General features: G+C 38.3%; 1 protein-coding gene across 1 annotated transcript in view; it reads right to left on the bottom strand.

The window, feature by feature from the left end:
- The window catches only part of LOC148946850 (chitin synthase chs-2-like), an 88,463-nt gene that overhangs the window by 57,971 nt on the left and 8,170 nt on the right, over window positions 1–22,322 (bottom strand). Inside the window, exon 3 of the mRNA XM_089096668.1 lies at window positions 20,571–20,850. Coding sequence (XP_088952794.1) covers window positions 20,571–20,850 — 280 coding nt within the window. The remainder of the gene's footprint in view (window positions 1–20,570; window positions 20,851–22,322) is intronic.

Consider the following 22,322-nt stretch of genomic DNA (forward strand, 5'->3'; position numbering starts at 1 on the left):
ATGTATTGTGATTAAATTATCAGAAAGTATTGTGACACAATTGAAACAACAATGGATAAATTTGATGAACTTGAAGCCTTGGCAGCCACAATTAGCAATGTGATTAAATTTTCATTTTTTATTTTCAAATAAAATTATTTTCCTTGCTCACCATCTAGTATATTCAGGTAAATCCCTCCCCCCCCCCCATACAATACAAACATCACTTTACAATCTTTATACGCACTAGGAAAACGTAAATATGTTCTTTTTACCCTCAAAACCTAACACCCCCCCCTCACTGTTTTATAGCCAAATTCTCGCAAATGGTAATAATTATGATTTCGTTAAATTTCTTTTTTTTATTTTCAAATAAAATTATTTTCCTTGCTCACCCTATCGTTTATTCAGTTAAATCTCCCCCCCCCCATACAATACAAACATCACTTTACAATCTTTATACTCGCTATGAAAACGTAAATTTATTCTTTTTACCCTCGAAACCTAACCCCCCCCCTCACTGTTTTACAACCAAATTCTCGCAAATGGAAATAATAATCTTTTCGTTAAATTTTAGCCTTTCTCTATTGTGATTTAAAGTGTATACTGACTTCTGTCAATTTTTAATGAAAATGCCGCTCTGTTTTGACACAAGACTCCTGTGCGAGGTTAAAATTAGCTATCATCCCCTTTTCCCTTTGTGTTTACGAATGCAGCGGCCAAAGTCAATGGAACTGTTCTTCCGTCAAAATTAAAACACTATGATGCAATAATTAAGCACAGACGTAATGCTCTATTTTGGAGAAGTGAAACAGATTATTTTCAAATTAAGGTCTAACAATATATTTATGAGATTATGTAAAAGGGGGGAGAGGGGGCAATGGCTCGCGTCTAACCGCTTCGCTGTAAAGTAAATTCTATAAAAGGGAGGGAAGGGCAATACATCGCTTCTAACAGCTTTGACGTAAAGTAAATTATTTAAAAGGGAGGGGGGCAATACATCGATTCAAAAAGCTTCGTTGTAAAGTAAACTAATTAAAAGGGAGGGGGGCAATACATCGCTATTAACAGCTTCGCTGTAAATAAAATTACGTAAAAGGGAGGGGGCAATACATCGCTTCTAACAGCTTTGTTGTAAAATGAAAACATAGTGTACATTGGGAGTTGCAAGAAGCTTATATTATGTGTATATTTTAACCTATGTTTGCAAATTTAGGCCTATAAGCTGTGTGTTAACGATCTAATTTAAAGCCTCCCTCTGATTCTTGGGCGTATAACATTTCGAAATTTTTACTTCTTTGCGATAAATGTTTTTCTAGACAAAATTATGTACAATAATTTTCATTCTTTAAAATAAATGGGGAAATTATTTGATATTAATTTTTGTCTCTTCTTTAAGGCAAATCATGAAGAATTGGCGGTCCCTACATCAAAGAGAGCTTGGAGTAGCGCAAATAGCGAAGAATGCGCCCCATCTCCAAGTAAAAAAACCAAGAGATGACGAGGCAGCCCCCCAACTGAGACCATCCATTATTAAGTATGCTGGCCCAACCCCAAAACAAGTGATGCCTACCCAAGCCGTATTGGAATGTGACATCCCAAGCACATCCGCTCTCCTTGGACCTCTAATAGCTGGCCCATCAACAATAGATCAGGAGGTTACCCTCCAGCATGATATGTCAGATCCATCCGACATCCAAGTCCAGACGGATTTTGCAAATGTAAGCATTTTTTTCCTACCTATCTATTTCTTCCAATATTTTAGTCCTTTTCAATCCCAATATAAACTTATCTCTGCGAGCCATTAACCACTATTACATATCTAAATGTATTTTTTATCAAAAAAACCACTATTTTTTCTGTCGCTATCGCTTCACATATAGTTTAGATACCATTGAAACTCAAAATGCTATTCCGTTTACAATTGAATATTATCTTGCTTTAATCTTTGACATAAGCTCTCCACACAAGCATATAAATAGATCTGTTTCAACCCCTTTTCCTGTTCTATCATTAGTGACGGTTAGGCCACGAAGTCTAGACTTTTCAATGCTTTTAACATAATTCTATTGTATTAGCTGTGAATTGTCTGCAAAATTAGGAAATTGGAATTCCATGTAAGAGCGAAACAAGTTATACCCCCAAAAATAATTGCTATTTATGACATTGCTGAAAAGGGGGGAGCCTAGTTGCCCTCGAATCTTTTTGGTCGCTTAAAAAGGACACTAGCCCTTTTAATTTCCATTCACATAGTTTTGAGAGATATTATTCCCTTTGTCACATATTGGCGTTCTAATTTACACTGAATATTTCTATTTTAGTGAGGGGGAAAGCGAGTTAATGGTTCAATTCTGGACCACTCGCGCGAGAATTAGAGAAAAATTTTGATGGGCATTATGTAAAGGGGACTGGGAAGAGCTGTGGGAGGCGCTGCAGGATGCGCTGTGGGCCAGAGAAGCACCACAGGATGCGCCGCGGGCCCGAAAAGCCCTGCAAAAAAATAAATTTGAACACTATGAAAATAAAACGAACAAATTGCCGCCTTCTATGTCATATCTTAGATTATTTTAAGTTGGAACTTTCAGTTGAATTAACCAAATGCTATTAAGCAATAATAATCCGAATTTTAACAGTAGCGGTAACACATTGAAAATAAGCTATTTTTCATTTATAGGTTGGTGCATTGGTCCCCTACTCACCATCGAGTGAAGGAGAGGACACCATTCATGACATTCAAGACAATTCAGCCATCAGTGACTGGCACGGTATTATTAATTCCATTGATGTACCATCTAATATTGATGATTTTTTAGTTGATTATTTTAATGTAGATAATAGCACAGTTGAGCTGGGGGACTTGAGCCCAAATACACTAGAGCTTTTAAATGAATTAACTGGGAACCCTTCTCCTCCTCCAGCCTTCGATACCCTAACGAGTCCACTTCAAACAACTGAAGTGGAACATGCCCCAGATATTTTTGACCCCCTGAGGGGAGGGGTAAATCCCCAAGCGGGGGAGGGGGGTACAACTATCCCCGATTTTCAATTGACCACCACAATTTTAAATGCACGAGTTGTTGTCACTGCGACGTGTGGGGATCCTTTGAATTCACTTCTGGGGGGAAATTTTGTTTTTGAACCTGTATAAATTGTGCATGAATATGTAGATAAAATTCATGCACTTCTGGAGAACCAAGTTCAATTTTGGGGGAGGGATTCAATTAAGGTTTCTATTGTTTTAAAAGTGTTCTATTTAAATGAGGGGAAAAGTGAAGTTTATTATCATTATGTACATTCCGAGATGCGTTTGGTTTATTCGAATTTAGAAAATTTTGAGGATGTTTTCATGGATTGGGTAGATCAAATTATAACGCATCTTGAGAACTTTAATGAAAATGGTAGTGGGTCTATAGTTATTTTTGTTGAAATTTTTAGGGTAAATTTATTTAAATTAAAGAATGATTTTTTGTTCAGCGGGGGGACTGGGGGAGGGAGGGCAGTAGAATTAAAATATAATCCAGATCTAGAAGGTTGTAAAGGTGTCCAGCGGATCTGTTTTGAAACAGGTCAAATGTAATTCCGGTATGCTTTCCTCATATCAGCATTCGAGCCCCTAGCACGTGACGCTACCAAGACGAATTTAGACAATTAGGCTGTACATGGGAAGGATGGGTCCGATTTCCCCATTGTAGATTTTTCTTGTTTAGAGGGGAAATACCCAGTAACGCTTCGATCCATTGATATTTTTGAAAGGGCTAATGCCCACTTAAATATCGACGTTACTGTGGTTCAGTATGAAACTGAATTTGAAGATGGGGTTCGTTTAAAAAAGAAGGGGGTGGTCTTCCCTGTAAGGGGCTCGTCAATTGATTTGGTCAGACACTGGGTTTGGCTGTTATACACACCCCCACCTAGTGACCCTGCCAATTCAATTGGCCATTTTAATCCGATTACCGACATTAATAGAGTTCTGGGGGGTGGTAAGCATAGTGGGGAACGTTTCTACTGTCCAACATGCCTGTCACGATTCCGTAGCGATATAAAACTATGGAATCATATGAAGCAGTGTAGCAGGCATGGATATCAGACAATGGAGACGGTTTCTGGGGATAGGGCCAGTCTACGTTTCAAAAAGTTCCTAAACACCCTCCTCCAGAACGAAAACATATCCTTAGACTGTGAATCTCAGCTTGTGGAGGTGAAAGACCCCCAATTTCCAAACCGAATCAAAGAACATCAGGCTATTGTAGTGTCCTATGCTCACGCTCAAAGAGATAGATCTAACACCATGCAGTTGTTATAAATAGGAGAAAGATTAGATTAGAGGGAGTGCAAGATCAAGACACGGACTAAACTGATTGGCACGGCTAATGGTGCTATTTCTCGTTTGATAAATACACATTATCCATTGGTGCTGTCTGCAGAGGATTGTCTCGCTTTTAAAAATCAAAAAATATGTTGGGTTAGTAAGGGAGAGTTTGCAGAGTAGGGGGATAAGGGGGCTAAAGGGAAAAGAGGGGGAGGGGGAAAGTCAGAGATCATAATCACTTGTGGCAGGATATATCCTCGGGGGTAGTAATTTTAGGGGGGTTGCGCATCAATCGTGTAATTTAATTGTTAGCCAGCAGTTTTTTATCCCTGTTTTTATTCACAACTCCAAGTATGACTTAAAATTTATTTTACCAGCACTGGCACGTATGCACAGAGAGGGAGGGGGAGTAGATAGTCCATGGGTAAATAGTTCATTGACCTATAATATTATTCCCTAATCGGCCGAGAAGGTGTTGCTTCTCGAACTGAAATGGCAGGCAGTGGATAATGGGCATACGTGCTGTAATAAAATCAGGTTTTTAGATTCCTTTAGTTTTTTTCCCAAGGCATTGAGTCAATTGATTCAACTGCAAAAAAGCGACAATTTTGATAGCTTTCCCTTGCTTAAACAGCACTTTCCAGACAGTGAAATGTATGACCTGTTGACCTGCAAAGGTATATACGCATACGACTATAACTGTTCTGGCGCTCGCTTAAGTGAGGTGAAACTACCTCCAATTGAAGCTTTTCACAATTCACTGACCAACAGTGAATGCACAGCCGAGGAGTATGAGTTTGCCAAGAAGGTGTGGTCCAAGGGGGATTGTAAAAATGGGTGGGATTATTGTAGACTGTACTTGGCCAGTGAAGTTCTAGCTCTGTTGGATATAGTCTGTAAGAACACAGACCAAATCTATTCAGAGTTCGGGTTAGATATATGCTATTATTTTTCCACACCCCAGTTAGTGATGGATTTAATTTTAAAAATTATCAGGGAGGAAATAGGCCTGATCACCGATATATATCAGCACCTTTTTGTAGAGCGTTCAATGAGGGGAGGGTATGTTTTTCTTGGGGATCAGGTCTTGTTAACCAATTCGGACGGACAAAACAGCACCGGTGTAAGGTCAAATGCAGTGTTGTTGGACAAAAACTAGTTGTACTCCTCGGCAATGTCAAACTACTCGTTGCCGTGTGGGAACTATCAATGGCTTGAGAATCCTTGTGTGTTCCCCGACATTACCGCCGTCGAGGACAACGGGCCACACGGATGGTTCTTTCAAGTTGACGGTCACAGTCCGCTGGCGCTTCACGACTCAGTCAAAGATTTTGTTGTTCCCTGTATCAATCGGCCCGTGAGCAAGGACTCTCTGAGCCCCTACAATCGTTCATTGGTTGAGGAGATGGGGATGCACTGGACTCCCTCCAAGCAAAATCTGATTGCTGATTTGGACCCTATGAAGAATATCGGTGTTCACCATGATCTTTTGCACTGGATGGTGAACAATGGTTTCAAAAACACCAAAATACACAGGGTCCTATAGTTAAATAAGCGACCATATTTGAAAAAATTTATCAACACCTTTGTCGATTAACGCTCTAGGGCAACTTCAAAGGTGGAGAAGGAAATATATAAGCTCATTCTAAATTCAGAATTTGGCAAAATGTGTGAAAGCGTTCGTAATAGATCTCGCTGCGACGTCGTGAATGACCCTCTAGAGTGTGCACGAATTATTGCCGACCCCAATTTTACATCGTTCACGAGCATAGAGACTCGCACGGTTCTCCTACACAGGCGAAAGCGAAATGTGGTACTGAACAAAAATATAGCAGGCGGCAGTTCAGTACTGGAAATTTCAAAAAAGCTCATGTTATCGTTCTTTTAAAATTTGTGCAAGGTGCAATGGCCACGGGAGGGGAGGTTCAAGTTTACTATGGTGATACAGATTCTCTGCTGTTAAAGGTAAATGGGACTGAAGATTTATTGGGTGATTTAGAAAAGGGGGAACACATCAGCTCGCGGATGGATTTCACCAACTGGAATCCATCTCTCTACCCCGAGTTGGTGAAAATTCAAGCCCCCAACCAACTATTAATGTTAAAATCAGAGACGGGGAGTGATTTGATATCCAGGGGGTTGTTCCCGGGCCCCAAAGTCTATTGCGTTGAACCTCATCGTGGGGAAGAAAAGAAGGCGTGTAAAGGGGTGCCTACACACTTTTTAAAGAGCAATTTCAACATGAGTGTGTACAGAGACTGTGTAGAAAGTAGCCTAGTGCCAAGAGCACAAGTGCTTGCAATTCGCTCTCTACAGTATAGAAATTATACTGTAAGAGTGGAAAAGAATGCAATGTCATGTATATCCGACAAAGTCTATGTGCTCGAGAATGGTATGAGTGTTCTGCCTCATGGCCACTATCGTATTTCAGACCGAGTTGAATGCATAGACTATCGCAATCAACTTGGTCTGGATAAATTAACCTAACCTGAACTAACCCAAGCACTTACCAACTAACCACCACCACCACTCAACCCGTTCATAAATTAAATGCTCCAACCTGTACATAAATTAACTAACCTGACCCAATCTAACCACCTTAACTCAACCTCATCTAACCCAATCTAACCACCACTAACCCAACCTTAACCTAACCTGTAGCAGCAGTGACCGGACAACTATTGTGTACAATCCATTTTCCCCCCGCGGTTCCCGGGGAGGGGGGGAGGGGACCCTTCCCGCAGCCGCCCAGGGGGTGGGGGGGGTCCCGCCCGCGAATGGCCAGCATTTGGCCCCGCGGCCCTGGGGGGGGATCCCACCTTTAAATTCACTGTAATCAAGTTCAACTGTGCTAGTTCCAAGTGTTTGTATTTTCAAGTGTGTTTTCTGTTTTTTGTTGTTGTATAGAAAAGTGTTTTTTTTGTTGTTTTTTTGTAAAGAAATGTGTTTAATTTTACAATAATTGCTGCTGTTGATGGACAGAAAAGTGCTGTAAAGAAAAGTGTTTTTAAAGACAATAAGAACTGATGATGGACAAAAGTATTTTTATGGAGTGTAATCATTGCCGAGTTCAGGTTGAACAAATAGAGTTTCTTTGTAGAGTTTTGAACTATTTCAACAGTTATTGTTGAACAAGTGTTCTTTTTATCGGTGCAGCTCACGTTGATGAAAAATATATGTTTTAATGCAATATTTTAATAAATGCTGCCAAGAAATATTTTTGTTTTTGTCGTTGAATAGATAGATCTATGGGGAAATTACTACTTATTCATTGGATACGTATGATTTACAGTTAGTTGTAGTCCGACTGATGTCAGCAGCAGTATGTATCAATTTAAAACACCCTTCAGATCGTTTCTGTGTGGTCCCTCAATGTCGGGGAAAACAACACTTTTAGCTATAATAATTCAAAATTGCGATAAAATGTTTTTGGAGAAGCCGAAAAAAATCTACTCGTGCTATAGTATTTGGCAAGAGTCCTGTGATAAAATAAAAGCGATTACCACATCCATACCAATACAATTCATACGGGGACTTGATGTTTTCAATAGTATTGAACCGAACTCATGGCTGATTATTGATGATTTGGCTGAATCCATTGAACAGTTCTCGCAGGAAATGCTACAACTGTTCACTGTTCGCTCCCATCATGAACACATTTCCGTTACTCTGGTTCTACACAATCTGTTTCATCAGAGCAAATGTATGCAAACCCTTGCTTTGAATTGCACCATCTATATTATCTATCGAGTCGTTCGTGATTCTAGCTCGCTCATAACTCTCAATAAACAGATATACCCCGGCGCCCCTAAATTTCTGTTGTCAGCGTACACTCAGGCGACTAGCAAGCCCTACGGGTACATTTTGCTGGATCTTAATCAGAGCACACCCGAGGATCTACGTGTAGTCACCGACATTTTCAACAATGAAATTACAGTATATCTTCCGGTGAACAGTAGAAAAGATAATTAGTTGCCATTATGACACTGAAGAAACTACACGAACAACGGCATTTATTTTCCGTTCTAAGCAATTCAAAACCTCCGCATAGGAAAGCAATACTCAAACATGGTGTTGACAATGATTTCATTAATCTAATATCTTAAGTTTTTTTAAATTTAACTGAGGGCAATGTTCAACTGTCATAAGGTGTTAGAAAACAGAAAAAGAAACATTATGCCACTGGACAAAGCAACTTGTATTTCAAAAAAACGGGAAAAATATTTAAAAGAACACGGCTCCTTCAAGCAGGTAGTAGCTTCTACACTTTTACTGCCAATAATTGCAGGACTTGTATACAGTTTTCCCTAGAGAATGGCAAAACCCTATAAATTGACACCATTTGAACTTGTCCTCATGCCCGTCGAACATTTTAAAGACAATCTAAGCCAATTCATTAATGATGAGAATATTGCCGATGACAAAAAATTGCTTTTACTTCAAGATGCATTGCGACGTGTGGACAAACATAAAACTTATCGTGAGAGAGCAACCGTCGCCGCCGCCACTGATCCCTATAAACTGGAAACATCTCCTCAAGATTCAGCAGCAGCATCAAAGAAGAAAGACTTGAATTCAAGTGCATCGAAAACTAGAAACCTATTGCCACTCACCTATTGAAAACAGAGTAAAAGAGTATTATCTTATCTCATGCTGGAAACTGCTGATGAACATCAAGTTCAAGTCGATAGCACAGGGAAACGAATTATAATTCAGGAGAAAGGTTATAATCTAGTTGATTTAATTTGTGATATGGTGACGAAACGTAAAAGACTTATCATTTGACGATAATATATACGCCTTTATGAGTGAATCAAACTTCCCCAGAAGTATTATTGTTAATAAACAAATTCCTAATAAACTAGGAGAATACAGTCCTCCTCCAACATTTTTTAAAAAAGAAGAAGAAGATTCAGTATTTGAAGATACTATCAGCGCCACTGATTTTACAACACCTGGGGCCGCTAGTCAAAAGCAATGACAAATTGATTCCCCCTCCAGTGTGCAAAAAGGGAGTGGTCATTACACTACATGTTTACACTCAAAATGGATGAAGTTTTGAAAAGTCTCTATGAAAATTTTGGTGAAGCAGGAAGTTTAAGTTCTCCCAACACGCTTTCTAAAGCTGTCCCCGGCACCACCACAATGAAAAAAGCAAAAGAGTATCTAGAGAATTAACCGAGTTACACACTGCATCGAAATCACAGGCTTCGCAGCAAACAATATCGACAAACTAAAGCCTTTTTCCCTATGCATATAATGCAAACGGATCTTTTAACTTTAGACGCACTTCAACAACGTCACAATGCACCCTACAAATATATTCTGGTGGCAATCAGTGTCTTTAGTCGCTATGCCTATGCAATTCCTCTGCGGTCAAAGAGAGGTGTTGAAGTTGATCTTGCCATTGAAAGTATTCTAGAACAGTATTCGTATAGAAAAATTCAATCGGATCGCGGTAGTGAATTTTTTAATCCTCATGTGCAAAAGGTTCTTTTGAAATATAATACAATACTATATCATAGTCACAGCCCGATAAAGGCTGCATTGGATGAACGATTAATAATAACGATTCGTCTATTAATTTCAAGATATTGTAAACTGTAAAATACATCGGCTTTTATTCATGATTTAGATAAAATCATGCAGATATACAACCATCGACCTCATCGATCTCTGTCCAACTCAAGCCGTCTGGGTGTTCACTACAATGAAAATACATTTGATGCTTTTCTAAAGTAATATTCCAATGGCAATGAGAAAAAAAAATGTGAAGAAGAAATTCAATGTTGGTGATACTGTTCGAATTAATAGAACCAGCAATATTTTTAAAAAGGGGAATTATTTATGGAGCACTGAACTTTTTAAAGTGTCCAAAATCCTGGACACCAAACCCACGACTAATCGATTACGAGATACCAAAAATGATAAGATTCTTAGTAGTTTTTATGAATATGGACTGCAAAAAGTTAGAAACACTAGTGAAATTTATCAAATTGAAAAGATATTAAAGAGTCGTACACGCCATGGCAAGAGACAGTTGCTTGTTCGCTGGCTAGGATACAACTCAGATTTTGATTATTGGGTCAGTGCTGAAGATATTGACAATGCCCAATGATTTCTATGTGACTTTCATGTCCAATGTTCCTGATCCTCTCTACCATGACTTGAATAGAACAAGTGATTTTTGGACGAAACTCTCCCCCACCGTCAAATTTGACGACAATAGAAGGTATGAAGTGGCTCTTGTCAACTGTATTCTCAAAAATACCTACGACATCCTGAGTAAGGATCGTAAATATGAAATAAAAATTAGACCCTATGATTGGCCACCTCCACCAACAGGTGATCAAGAACAAATTAAAAAAATCAATTGGATGGATTATCCATACATTGAATTACCCTACGAGGAACTCACCTGTATGAAGGATTTATGTCGTTCTATTAATAAAAGAATTTCCGCTCGTAGAAAAGGAGCTTTTCGTTTCAACTATTCAAAGGAGAAGGGTAAGATCTACATTAGTTCACCTATTGCCAGTGAAAAGGTTATTCTCAACGATAATCTAAAGGATGTTCTTGGCTTTAAGCTCAATATAATCAATGGTGAAAGTGCCGGAAACACTAATTTCATTTTTGCTGACTATCCGCCTGCCTTCTCCACAGACACCTGTATATTTCTCTATGCTTCATTTGTGGAAACATCTCGGGCTGGTAATTCAAATGTTCCCCTCCTATGAGTTCTTGAACGAAAAACCAATCAAGAACATATTCACCACTACAATATAAAGCATCTTCAGTATATTCCCGTAAACAATTCCGATTTGGAACTCTGTCAGTTAACGCTAAGAACCGAATTGGGTGATCCCATAGCAATTTCAAAAGGTTTGGCTGTGATTACATGCCATTTTTGACCCATCGTTCAAAAGCAAAATGTCTAATAAAAAAGTGGTATTCATTTGTCCTGATATTGACTGCTATGTTAATACTCTTGGACCAAGACAACAGGGCAATGGAATGGACTATTACAAGGGTCGCTCGTCAATGTCTGGCTACGGTCTTGGCAGTTGGTTTGCAAAGCTGTTTCGCTCTTCACTACCACTGGCTAGAAAATATCTTGTACCGGCTGCAACAGATTTTGCATCATTTACACTATACGATTGGGGCTCTGGCAAGGATTTTAAAAAAAGTGCTTCGGAAAATCTTAGGTCCAGTGCGCGAACCCTTGGCAAGAGATTAGAACAAAATGGTAAAGGCTTAAAAAGGTCAAGAAACAATACATCCCTCATCAGTCTCCACTCAGGTCGGAAACGAAAGACTTCATCCCCCTTGTCAAAGAAAAGAAGGAAAAAGCCGACACGTGCTGTAAAAAGTAGAAGAAGAAGTCCCAGAAAGAAAGTTGTTAGAACGAAACTAGATTTCTTCTCCTAAAATGTCCTACCTACCACATAAGGATTCACAACCTTCAATCACCGCCTCATTGAATCTATTCAATGCTGAAAATGTCGATGTGAGTGTCAATCATGTAAACTATGAACATTTTTATCACCAGCAGCCCCACTCCTACAATCCCCCATGTAAAATTTTGTTTCATTAAGAAATATTTATGTTATTGTTTTCTATCGTGGTCGATTTACGCATGAAATTCTGGGACACTAATGATGCAATGACATTTTAAATTAAAGGGAGCTCCTATGAAAATTATATATTACATAATTTATTTCGTCAAATTAGTGTCTACATCAATGGCACGCTGGTGAGCACAAGCAACAATCTCTCAAATTATACAAGCTATGTGCAATTCATGCTGATGACACAAAAGTCATATAAGTAAATGAAAGGCACCTCCAATGGTAATGAATATATTACTAATATTGACAGTACAGATGTACCGAAAAATGCTGCAACTAGTGAAGGACATCTAGTTGGAAAAATATATTAAGAAATATTTAATATACCCCAATGGATGCCGCCCAATGTTAAAGTGGATATAAAACTAACGCTTGCACCCTCCAATTTCATATTGAGAAAAGAACTTGCTGCCAATCCTGATGCAAGTCTCTCCCTCACATCGGCAATAATTCATGTACGCACACAACAGGTCATGAGTTCTGTTGCTTTGACCGTGGACAAACTGAGAGCCAATGGCAACAATATTAAACCACTTTTTCCTCATACAATCACCAATCAGCGTCATATTGAAATGGGCTCACTCACATTCACAGATTCATCATTTATCAATGTTGAAATTCCGTCAAAACTTGCGTTGGCATTTGTAAAAAGCGCCAGTGCAATAGGATTATGGTCTGAATGCCCACATAAATTCGAGATGTTTGGACTTTCATCTCTTGTGTGCAAAGTAAACGGCATCCCACTCTACAATCTATCTTTTGATAAATCCTATAGAACATTGTAAGAGTTGACCATGCAAACCCTAGATCATGACTCTCAACTATTTGAAAATGTTATAACCGAAAATATGTTTGATAAAACACATGTTATCATTGTATTGGATTTTTCAGGCACACAGGATATGAGTCTAGTACGTACGGGGATTGTGCGTTTAGAGTGTACATCTGCCGACCCATTGGCTGAGAGTATTGCACTAATCTCACTAAATCAATATGAAACGTATTGGGAAATCACACCCGACGGCAGTATTCTACTAGACTTAGCGCACGGAACACCAGTCAAATAATCAATGTATTTAATATGGAAATCTACATGTCTCAGTACAAATCCTATTGTATACCCTCGGACTTTCTTGGAAAAATTCACAGTGTCAACAGTACCTTGATTATTTTTAATAGCAGTCCGTCGACTGTGTTGACGGGTTATTGGCTGTGCATCTTTCAAACAATGAATACAATTGAATATTTTGATCCTCTTGGTCTACCCTACATATTCTACACACCTCACATCAGCAACTATATTGATAGCAGTGGGAAAACTATTATTCAAAATCGGAAGAGGGTTCAGGATCTAACGACTAAAAGCTGTGGCTTCCATGCACTACTATATTTTTTGTTCCGATGTCGCGGTTATACTTACAAGCAGTTTCTCCACATTTATGTTGACAATCCACGTCTGAATGACTTTCTAGTGGAAAATATCCTCTCAGACCTATACAGTATTGATTTCAGTGCCCTAAGAGTAAGGTGCTTAAAAAATGTTTGTGAATTTGTTTATTAATAAAATGCATATATATACATCAATGTCTTTAAATTTTCACTTTAGATTTCTTCTTCTTCGGTTTATAGGCAACTGTAGTGAACCACTAATGCTAGTAAATCATTTGGATTCATTGTATATAGATGTTGATTGACTGCAAAGTCAGGGTCACATTTTCTACAGTACAATGTAACTTCACTCTTGTCGTATCTCTTTGTATAGTCAATGATACTATTTGCATTCATATTATGAAATTCACGAGTTTCAATCTGTCTATTTGAAGGAATACCACATACAATGTTTTCAAATGGTGAATCACATTCGGTAACTGCCAAATAAAAATCACTTGGTTTATAGTCATAGTAGGCAGTGTCATCACAACGATGACGTAGAAACCAAATTGTCTTGTTAGCCCAACAGTTGAATCGTAAACCTGATTCCTCTTCCCAGAATAATTTAAATCTACGACGATACCAATCTCGTAGAAATAAACTAAAATCACGTTTGGGATTCTTTCCAATCATAGCGGGGTAAGTATTCTCTCACTGATCACATTTATCATAGTGACAATTGGAGCACAGGTGCCCTCTAGGATGAGAGTCACACACCTCCTCAAGACATGAATTACATCCGTTAATTTGTACTGCATAGCCTCTATGTAATTTACATGGATTACATAATTTAAACTTTTCACTATACTCTTCTATAACTATACAATTCTCACATTGAGTCCAACTGCCAGGAGTGTACATGCACAATGGAAATATATACAACATTTCTCGGTTTCCGATGTCAACTCACTCACAGCTAAAACGAAACTGATCATCCTCGCTCCATAAATTCAATGAGAGGGAAATGGGGGAGAGGAGTAGCTCTGTAACGTTACCTCTTTCGAATGATGGGGAGAGCCATCTACATGTAATCCATTGGCAATATTTTCAAAAGTATATCCACAATATGATTCTGCTTTGTTCCAATTAATATATCAATAAATTGACTATAAGTATTTGAATCACATTTTAAAAGTTTCATACAATAGTCCAATGGGGGAGAATCAATCCTCATTATTTTGTCAAGTGTTCCCTGACAAGAGAATATTCTGCGTTTAAGAGATAACTCGAGAAAATCATCATCCAAAATCAAATGTTTTTCCATAAACACTAGATTTGATCTAATTCTCTCTTTCTCAAATTTATTCATTTTTAAATCCTTTCACTTCGACTGCTGAATCTAGACTGACCCTGGTGCGTTAGCCCCATAGCCTAACCAGAAAAGAAAGAAAACATTTTCTATTTCAAAATAATTTTAAAGGATAATTACAACAACAACATCGATAATACAGAACATGTATTATTAGCGGTACTGTTTATTGTCTTCAATATATTTCACCAATGCACTTAAAGCACATTGAAGTCTATTCACATGTGCTATATCAACTTTAGCGGCAAAACATAATTGATCCTCCATTTTAAATTTGCTCAAGGATATCACATATCTTGCATATACTGCATCCCATTCAAGACAAAGACGTGATCCTTTTGTGATTTCCACCGCAATGCTTGGTGCTCTTGTGCTATTATCATAAACTCCACTATCAACTTCTAAGAGGGTAAACATTCCATTCATTGCCATCATCAACACAAATATATATCCAAATGAGTAAAGTCAAACTGTTCTTCTTCTTCTCACTCCTTTGAATTCTATTCACAGACTAATAAAACTTTAGCAAAAAACCCTTTCCTTATATTCACTCCGACGCTAATATATAGCCAGCCCTCTGATTGGCTGAGAAGGGGGATGTATCCGACTCGCTGATTGGCTGAGAAGGAAACACGTGATCTAACTGTTTCCTGGAAACTCATAACATTTGCCTAGAGCAACAACAAGAAATACTATTTCTGGATCATAACATTTGCATCGAGCATGTGCATGTCCAAAACCACAACAAATGCTGTTTTCTATTTTCGGGAAACTCATAACATTTGCCTAGAGTGTGCACTTACAACAACAACAACATCAACACCTTTGGAAATTTAGGTCATTGACCCCATTAACCGCGTGTTCTCCCTAGGGACTCTATGCCCATATATGGTGTGGGGTCACGAGTAGAACCCCCCTTTCTACTAGCGGAGACAGTGGTGGGGGGAAGTCTCCCCCCACACATGCATAATTGAGCAGCCACAGAGAAAGTAAAACAAATGAAATAAATCTGTCTTTTGAAAATGTCTTTTTTCAAAAGATCCGAATAAAATCGTCTAAAGGAACCTGAAGTGCTATCTCTGACATCTTTGTTGATTCTTTATTTCCGTTACTTTCAGATGTAAAATTTAAAGCAGTATCGAATTGATTTAGTTATCTCGTTCCTGAATAATTCACATTTGGAAAACCCACCCCTAGGAAATTCCTCCCCCCTCAAAGAACATTTTCTTTTCCTTCTGATAATTCCCCCGCGTTAAATTCCACCCAGCAGAAATTTCCCAGTCGTGGAATATGTTCCCCAAACATACTCCCCTCAGATAATTTCGGATATTCATAAAAATGGAAGCTGAAATTTCTACTCAACTTTTTAGGTCAGAAGCAATGCTATAGCGTTACCAAAGTAAAGAGCCATAAGAGTTCAATGAATTAATATTTATTTATTTTTCCAGGGGCACTTTATGTGGAAGAGGTGGTCGCATAAACTTTGGAACCGGGTTCATTGAATTACAAATTAAAAGTTATAGTGCCCTTACACCAGGGGCGAATCCAGGATTTTTTAGGGGGGGGGGGCGCAAAATAGGTTGACCCGATAAACTTGCGCTAGGAGCAAGTTTAATTAACGCAATATTGCGTTAATTAATTAAATTACATTACTTTAGACTACGTTAGGGGGGGGGGCCTCTCCCCTCCCCTGGAACCGCCACTGCCTTACACTCTCTGTTTCTTTCCTTGTTAGGGAGGAGAGCAGACGCCTAATAGGTGTGTGTTAATACCAAAACATTCTAACTCTCATTGGTCCTTCAGGTATAAACAGAATTAGTTCACAGGGAGGGGTGGGGAAAAAGGGCGTGGGGGGTATTTGCCCTTCGATCGATTTTGAATCGTAAGAACTGGACTAGAACTTCCAATTTCCAATCAAACAAGCCTTCTCTGAAGCTTATACAAGAATCCCTTCCTGCCTTAAGTCCTTGGGGGTTTTTGTCGACGCCACAATTTCGTTACTTAACCTGTTAAATATTTTTAACAAAATTTTTACTTGATATATTTAGGACGTGGAGGAGGGGGGCTAGCTACCCTCCAATTTCTTTTGGGTCTTAAAAAGTGAACAAGAACTTTTAATTTCCAATCAAATGAGCCCTCTCTAAAGTTTATACGAGTATCCCTTCCGTAAAAAATAATATGAAGGATTCGGAGAATCCTTAAATTACAACCCCTGCCCTGAGGGCTGTGGGGGAGTTGTCATCCTCAAAGACCTAATTTCCAGACCTTAAAACTACATTTAATAAAATGGCTGTCTCAAAATTTTGATTGGATGTTTTTGGGGAAAAGGTGGGCGTGAGAGGGGTGTTAGTTGCCCTCAAATCACTCTCGACTATTAAAAAGGGCACTATCCCTTTGATTTTCCAATCGAATGAGCCTTTTTGAAGTTTCTACGATACCGCCTTATATCAAAACCTTATATGCCCCCAGGACATAACTTAAAACCCTTGCCCTAAGGGTTGTGGGGGAGTGTCCTCCTCAAAAACATATTTTCTATGTAAAAATCAACTACACTGAACAAAATGGCTATCTCAAAATTTTGATTGGATGTGTTTGGGGGAATGATGGGCGTGGGGGGGGGGGCTACTTGCCCTTCAAACTCTTTCGACTATTAAAAAGGGCACTAGCCCTTTGAATTTCCAATCGAATGAGCCTTTTTTGAAGTTTCTATGACAACGCCTTCTACAAAAACCTTATATGCCCCAAGGGCATAACTTAAAACCCTTGCCCTGAGGATTGTGGGGGATTATCCTCCTGAAAAACATATTTAATATCTGGAAATCAACTACGCTGAACAAAATGGCTATCCCACAATTTTGATTGGATGTGTTTGGGGGAATGGTGGGCGTGGGAGGGGGGGGGGCTAGTTGCCCTCCAATCACTTTCGACTATTAAAAAGGGCACTAGCCCTATGAATTTGTAATCGAATGAGCCTTTTTTGAAGTTTGTACGACAACGCCTTCTACAAAAACCTTATATGCCCCCAAGGCAAAACTTAAAACCCTCGTTCTGAGGGTTGTGGGGGATTGTCATCCTCAAAAACATATTTTCTGTCTGAAACTCAACTACGCTGAACGAAATGGCTATATCAAAATTTGGATTGGATGTGTTTGGTGGAATGATGGGTGTGGGGGGGGGGCTAGTTGCCCTCCAATGACTTTCGACTATTAAAAAGGGCACTAGCCCTTTGAATCTCCAATCGACTGAGCCTTTTCTGAAGTTTCTACGACAACGCCTTCTATAAACACCTTACATGCCCCTAGGGCATAACTTAAAACCCTGGCCCTGAGGGTTCTGGGGGATTGTCCTCCTCAAAAATATATTTTCTATCTGAAAATCAACTACGCTGAACAAAATGGCCATCTCAAAATTTTGATTGGATGTGTTTGGGGAAATGATGGGCGTGGGAGGGGATAGTAGCACTCCAATCACTTTCGACTATTTAAAAGGGCACTAGCCCTTTAATTTCCAATCAAATGAGCCTGTTTTGAAGTTTTTACGACAACACCTTCTACAAAAACCTTATATGCCCCCAGGGCATAACTTAAAACCCTTCCCTGAGGGTTGTGGGGGAGTGTCCTCCCTCAAAAATATATTTTATATCTGGAAATCAGTTATGCTGAACAAAATGGCTATCTCAAAATTTTGATTGGAATGTGATTGGGGAAATGATGGGCGTGGGGGGGCTAGTTGACTCCAATCACTTTTGACTATTAAAAAGGGCACTAGCCCTTTAATTTCAAATCGAATGAGCCCGTTTTGAAGTTTCTACGACAACGCCTTCGATAAAAAACTTGTATGCCCCCAGGGCATAGCTTAAAACCCTTGCCCTGAGGGTTTTGGGGGAGTGTCCTCCTACAAAATGTATTTTCTATGTGGAAATCAACTACGCTGAACAAAATGGCTATCTCAAAATTTTGATTGGATGTGTTTGTGGGAATGATGGGCGTGGGGGGTCTAGTTGCCCTCCAATAACTTTTGAATATTAAAAAGGGCGATAGAACACCTGTTTTTCAATTGTACGAGTCCCCTTTGAAGCTTCTACATGGACCGTTCCGTATAAAGTTCTTCTGGGGAAAAAAATAATAATAATAATAAAACGTAGCAGCAACATGACCTGCATTCCAGGCAACACCATAAAGTTGCCTCTGATTAGATTACAGTCTTTTTAGAAAAATGCTACAAATCAGAAATTTGAACTACTCATGCACAACGTTACTGCTTCACTAAATGATGCACAGGACCATCGAACTATTATCGAAAATGAATGCCTAAATACCATATCTTTTGTAGGCAAAGTGAATATGTGCTACACCCGAATATATGCAATTACTAGACCCCATTTTACACTACTTTCAAATAGGGTCTTTTCAGAAAAGGTCCCATTAGTCTTTTCTTCACACAAAATTTTCAATATTTCCTTTTTGACTACCCCTCATGGGGAATCTAACTCAGAATACGGGAAGTATTCTTTTTTATGCTTATTGTCTACAGACTTGGCTATTTTATCTCGGCTGTTAATAATGTATCTTGACTCCGTTAAAATTTAGAGTCTTGATATACAAGATTTCTGATAACCGCACGTAATTTATTAGGAGCTTGTCTGCCACGCTAAGGGTAAAATGTATAGTGTTTTTTCAAGTATTTCTAGTTTAACAAAATCAATTGAACTTATACCCAGACAAAAACAAAACATAATCTTACTGAGAAAATAGCGAAGATTACTATCACATAAAAATATCTAAAAAGAATAATAAAATTCTAAGCGTTTTAGATACACCTCAAATTAGCCAACGAAATTTTAGAGACATCATCTACGGCATCACTCTACATACCCCGGAACCAAAGTATGAACTTATTTATTTGAGAAGACAGCCTTATACTTAGACCAAAGGTAAATGGCTAGTAGCAAGGGCACGCACATTATTTTCTTTAAGAGGATAAACCTGCAAAATTTTTAGGAAGGGGGGAGAGGGTGCAGGTTTGAACTTTTGCCAGAAAAGTGCGCCATTTTTTCTAAAAGTTACAAAAACTTCGCATTTTTTGTGATGTAAAGTGAGGGGGGGGGGGTCAAGCACTTACATGAACCTCTTTGAAGAGACCCACGGATAGCAAACCCACTTGGATATGTTAAAAGTTTACTTTTGTGCGGAAACTAACCTAGAGAACTTCAAAAAACCTTCAGCACGAAACTTTAAGCTCGATACACTAGCATCGAAAAAAAATTACTACCTAAAATGTGTTCTGGCCCATTTAACGGTAAATTTTTCATTATTCATATTATTGACTTACAAATAAAGTAAACATACCACTCGATGCCTATTTTTATGCTCTTTCCAAATATAATAATAATTTTTGTCGGAAATGAATTTTACCCCCACCCCTATATATACCAGTTCAGGGTATATATTTGCACATTAGGGGGGGGGGAAGTTTAAACTTACCTCTCATTTATATCAGAAATAAAATTTACCCCCACCTCACTAATGTGCAAATATATACCCTGAATTGGTATATATAGGGGGGGGGGTAAAATTCATTTCCGACAAAAATTATTATTATATTTGGAAAGAGCATAAAAAAGGCATCGCATGGTATGTTTACTTTATTCGTAAGTCAATAATATGAATAACGAAAAATTTACCCATTTAACTTCATTGTCTGCAAGATTAAATTGGGGTAAAGAAACAAAATTGAAATTTTCTAGTCATATGCTACAGCTCAATTAAGAGTATGGCATGGTATTTTGCCAGAAAAAAATTGTATTACTTAGTAGAGACTATATTTTGTAACTTAACAAACTCACAGGTTTACTCCTAGAATTGACTGGTGACAGACCAGCATGAATAACTAGATGGAAAGATAAAATAATTACTTTCATATTCATAATAGTCAGGGTCAACGATGCTGAGGTACTTTTGAGCAATGCGCCTAACGGACTGATCTTCATCCATTCGAAAGACTGACTTCAAATATTCTTTCATTTCATCTATATTTTCGTGCCAAAGAGTAGCGCATGCGTAGATTCTACTGATTGTATCTACCCCAATCACGTTTTGTGCTGACGAATTTGAGCTATCCGTTACAGTCGATCCGCTGTCATCGTAATCGTGGGCAAATTTACTTATCTCATTTTCTCCATCAAGATGCAAGTCCTGAAACAAAGTTGTCTTATTCAGATTGAGAGCAATGGTGAAAAAGTCGAAGAACTGACTAAGAACGTTTGTTCTTTTAAAATTTTGGCCATATAGCGGAGTTTTATAAACTATTCCAACCCCAGTAAGGAGGCTGAAATTGTTATGGAGGGAGTTTTGACTGGTCCTACTTATTCATGTCAGTGAAGCCAAAGGTCTATCCCACAATGAATAGCCAATATTTGGCAAAGTTCCAACCAAGAGGGGAAGAAGGGGAAGGCTTCTTCAGAACTTTTGGAGGTGAAGTCCCCCCAATCTTGCAAGACAAAGAAAGAATAAGAACAGTGTATTTTATCAATAATAAAAGAATATACTTTTTGGAAAGAGCAATAACTGAAGAGATACCTATATATTATTTTCGTTCGATACAGTTTGATACGATCATCCCTGGGAAAAAGAAAATAATCAAACAAACAAATCAAAATACTTCCGTGATCTTCCTACTCGCTAGAAATACAAAATTTCACAGGCTATTAAGCCAAATTTGAGACTTTGGCTCCCAAGTTGGTTTGGATGAATAAACACAGCAGGTTAGCATGCTGTGAACATTAAGATAAGTTATACTCACGAAAACAATTTAAAAAATATTAAATAAAAGATAAAACTCAATGAAGTTACCAGTATGACACTACAGTCGAAGCAGAAAATGTGTTAATAATCAAACCAGTCATAATAAAATACGGTAAGTATACAGCAATTCTCGTCAGTGCTAACAGAAAATCTAAGAAATGAAAGTTTGGCAAGAGCATACACATCAAAAGAATCCAAATTTTGTACAGATTCAATTTTTGCATTTTCTTAGTTTAAGGATGTTATTCGAAGGTAATTAGCATAAGAATATTAAGTAACTTTAGAAGGAGCGAGGAGGAGAATACCCCCGCCCCCCCCCTTCCAAAAAAAAAATTCAGTATTAATGAAAATTAAAGCAATTGAACATATTTGAGAGCCCAGAAGTAGAGGTTTCAATCCTGTGTCAACAAAAATATAAAACTTCATTCGTTTTCCCGTGATCAATAAAGGGCTCGATAAAATAAAGCTGCTGTTCGACTCAAAATTTGTTTCCCTACCTTGTATTCTGAAGAGAAAAAAATTTCAACTGTTATAAAACCCAAAAAATGGACAAATACCTATTTAGGACTTGCAAAAGATTAGGTGGGAACGGGAGTATAAAACTGACTTCTAATCTTTAAGGATCTCTTGATATATTGCTTAGTCAGAGTAGAGGTTTAAAAGATGGGAGAAAAGAAGATGTAGGAGAGGAGTGTCCACGAGTCTGTCATCCTGGTCGGTGGTTTGTTTATGTGACAAGCGTGTAGTAGTAGTGAAACCTATTGTGGTAGTAACAGTAAAGTCTTCGTCTAATAATCAATAATTAAAGGAAGACTATACTTTGCAATTATTTTTGCATCAAACTCAATCAGCGTCTGTAAAAC

Source organism: Artemia sp. Qi Xiang Cuo, chromosome 11 (genome assembly GCF_049724085.1).
Source record: "Artemia sp. Qi Xiang Cuo chromosome 11, ASM4972408v1, whole genome shotgun sequence".
Taxonomy (NCBI): Eukaryota; Metazoa; Arthropoda; class Branchiopoda; order Anostraca; family Artemiidae; genus Artemia; species Artemia sp. Qi Xiang Cuo.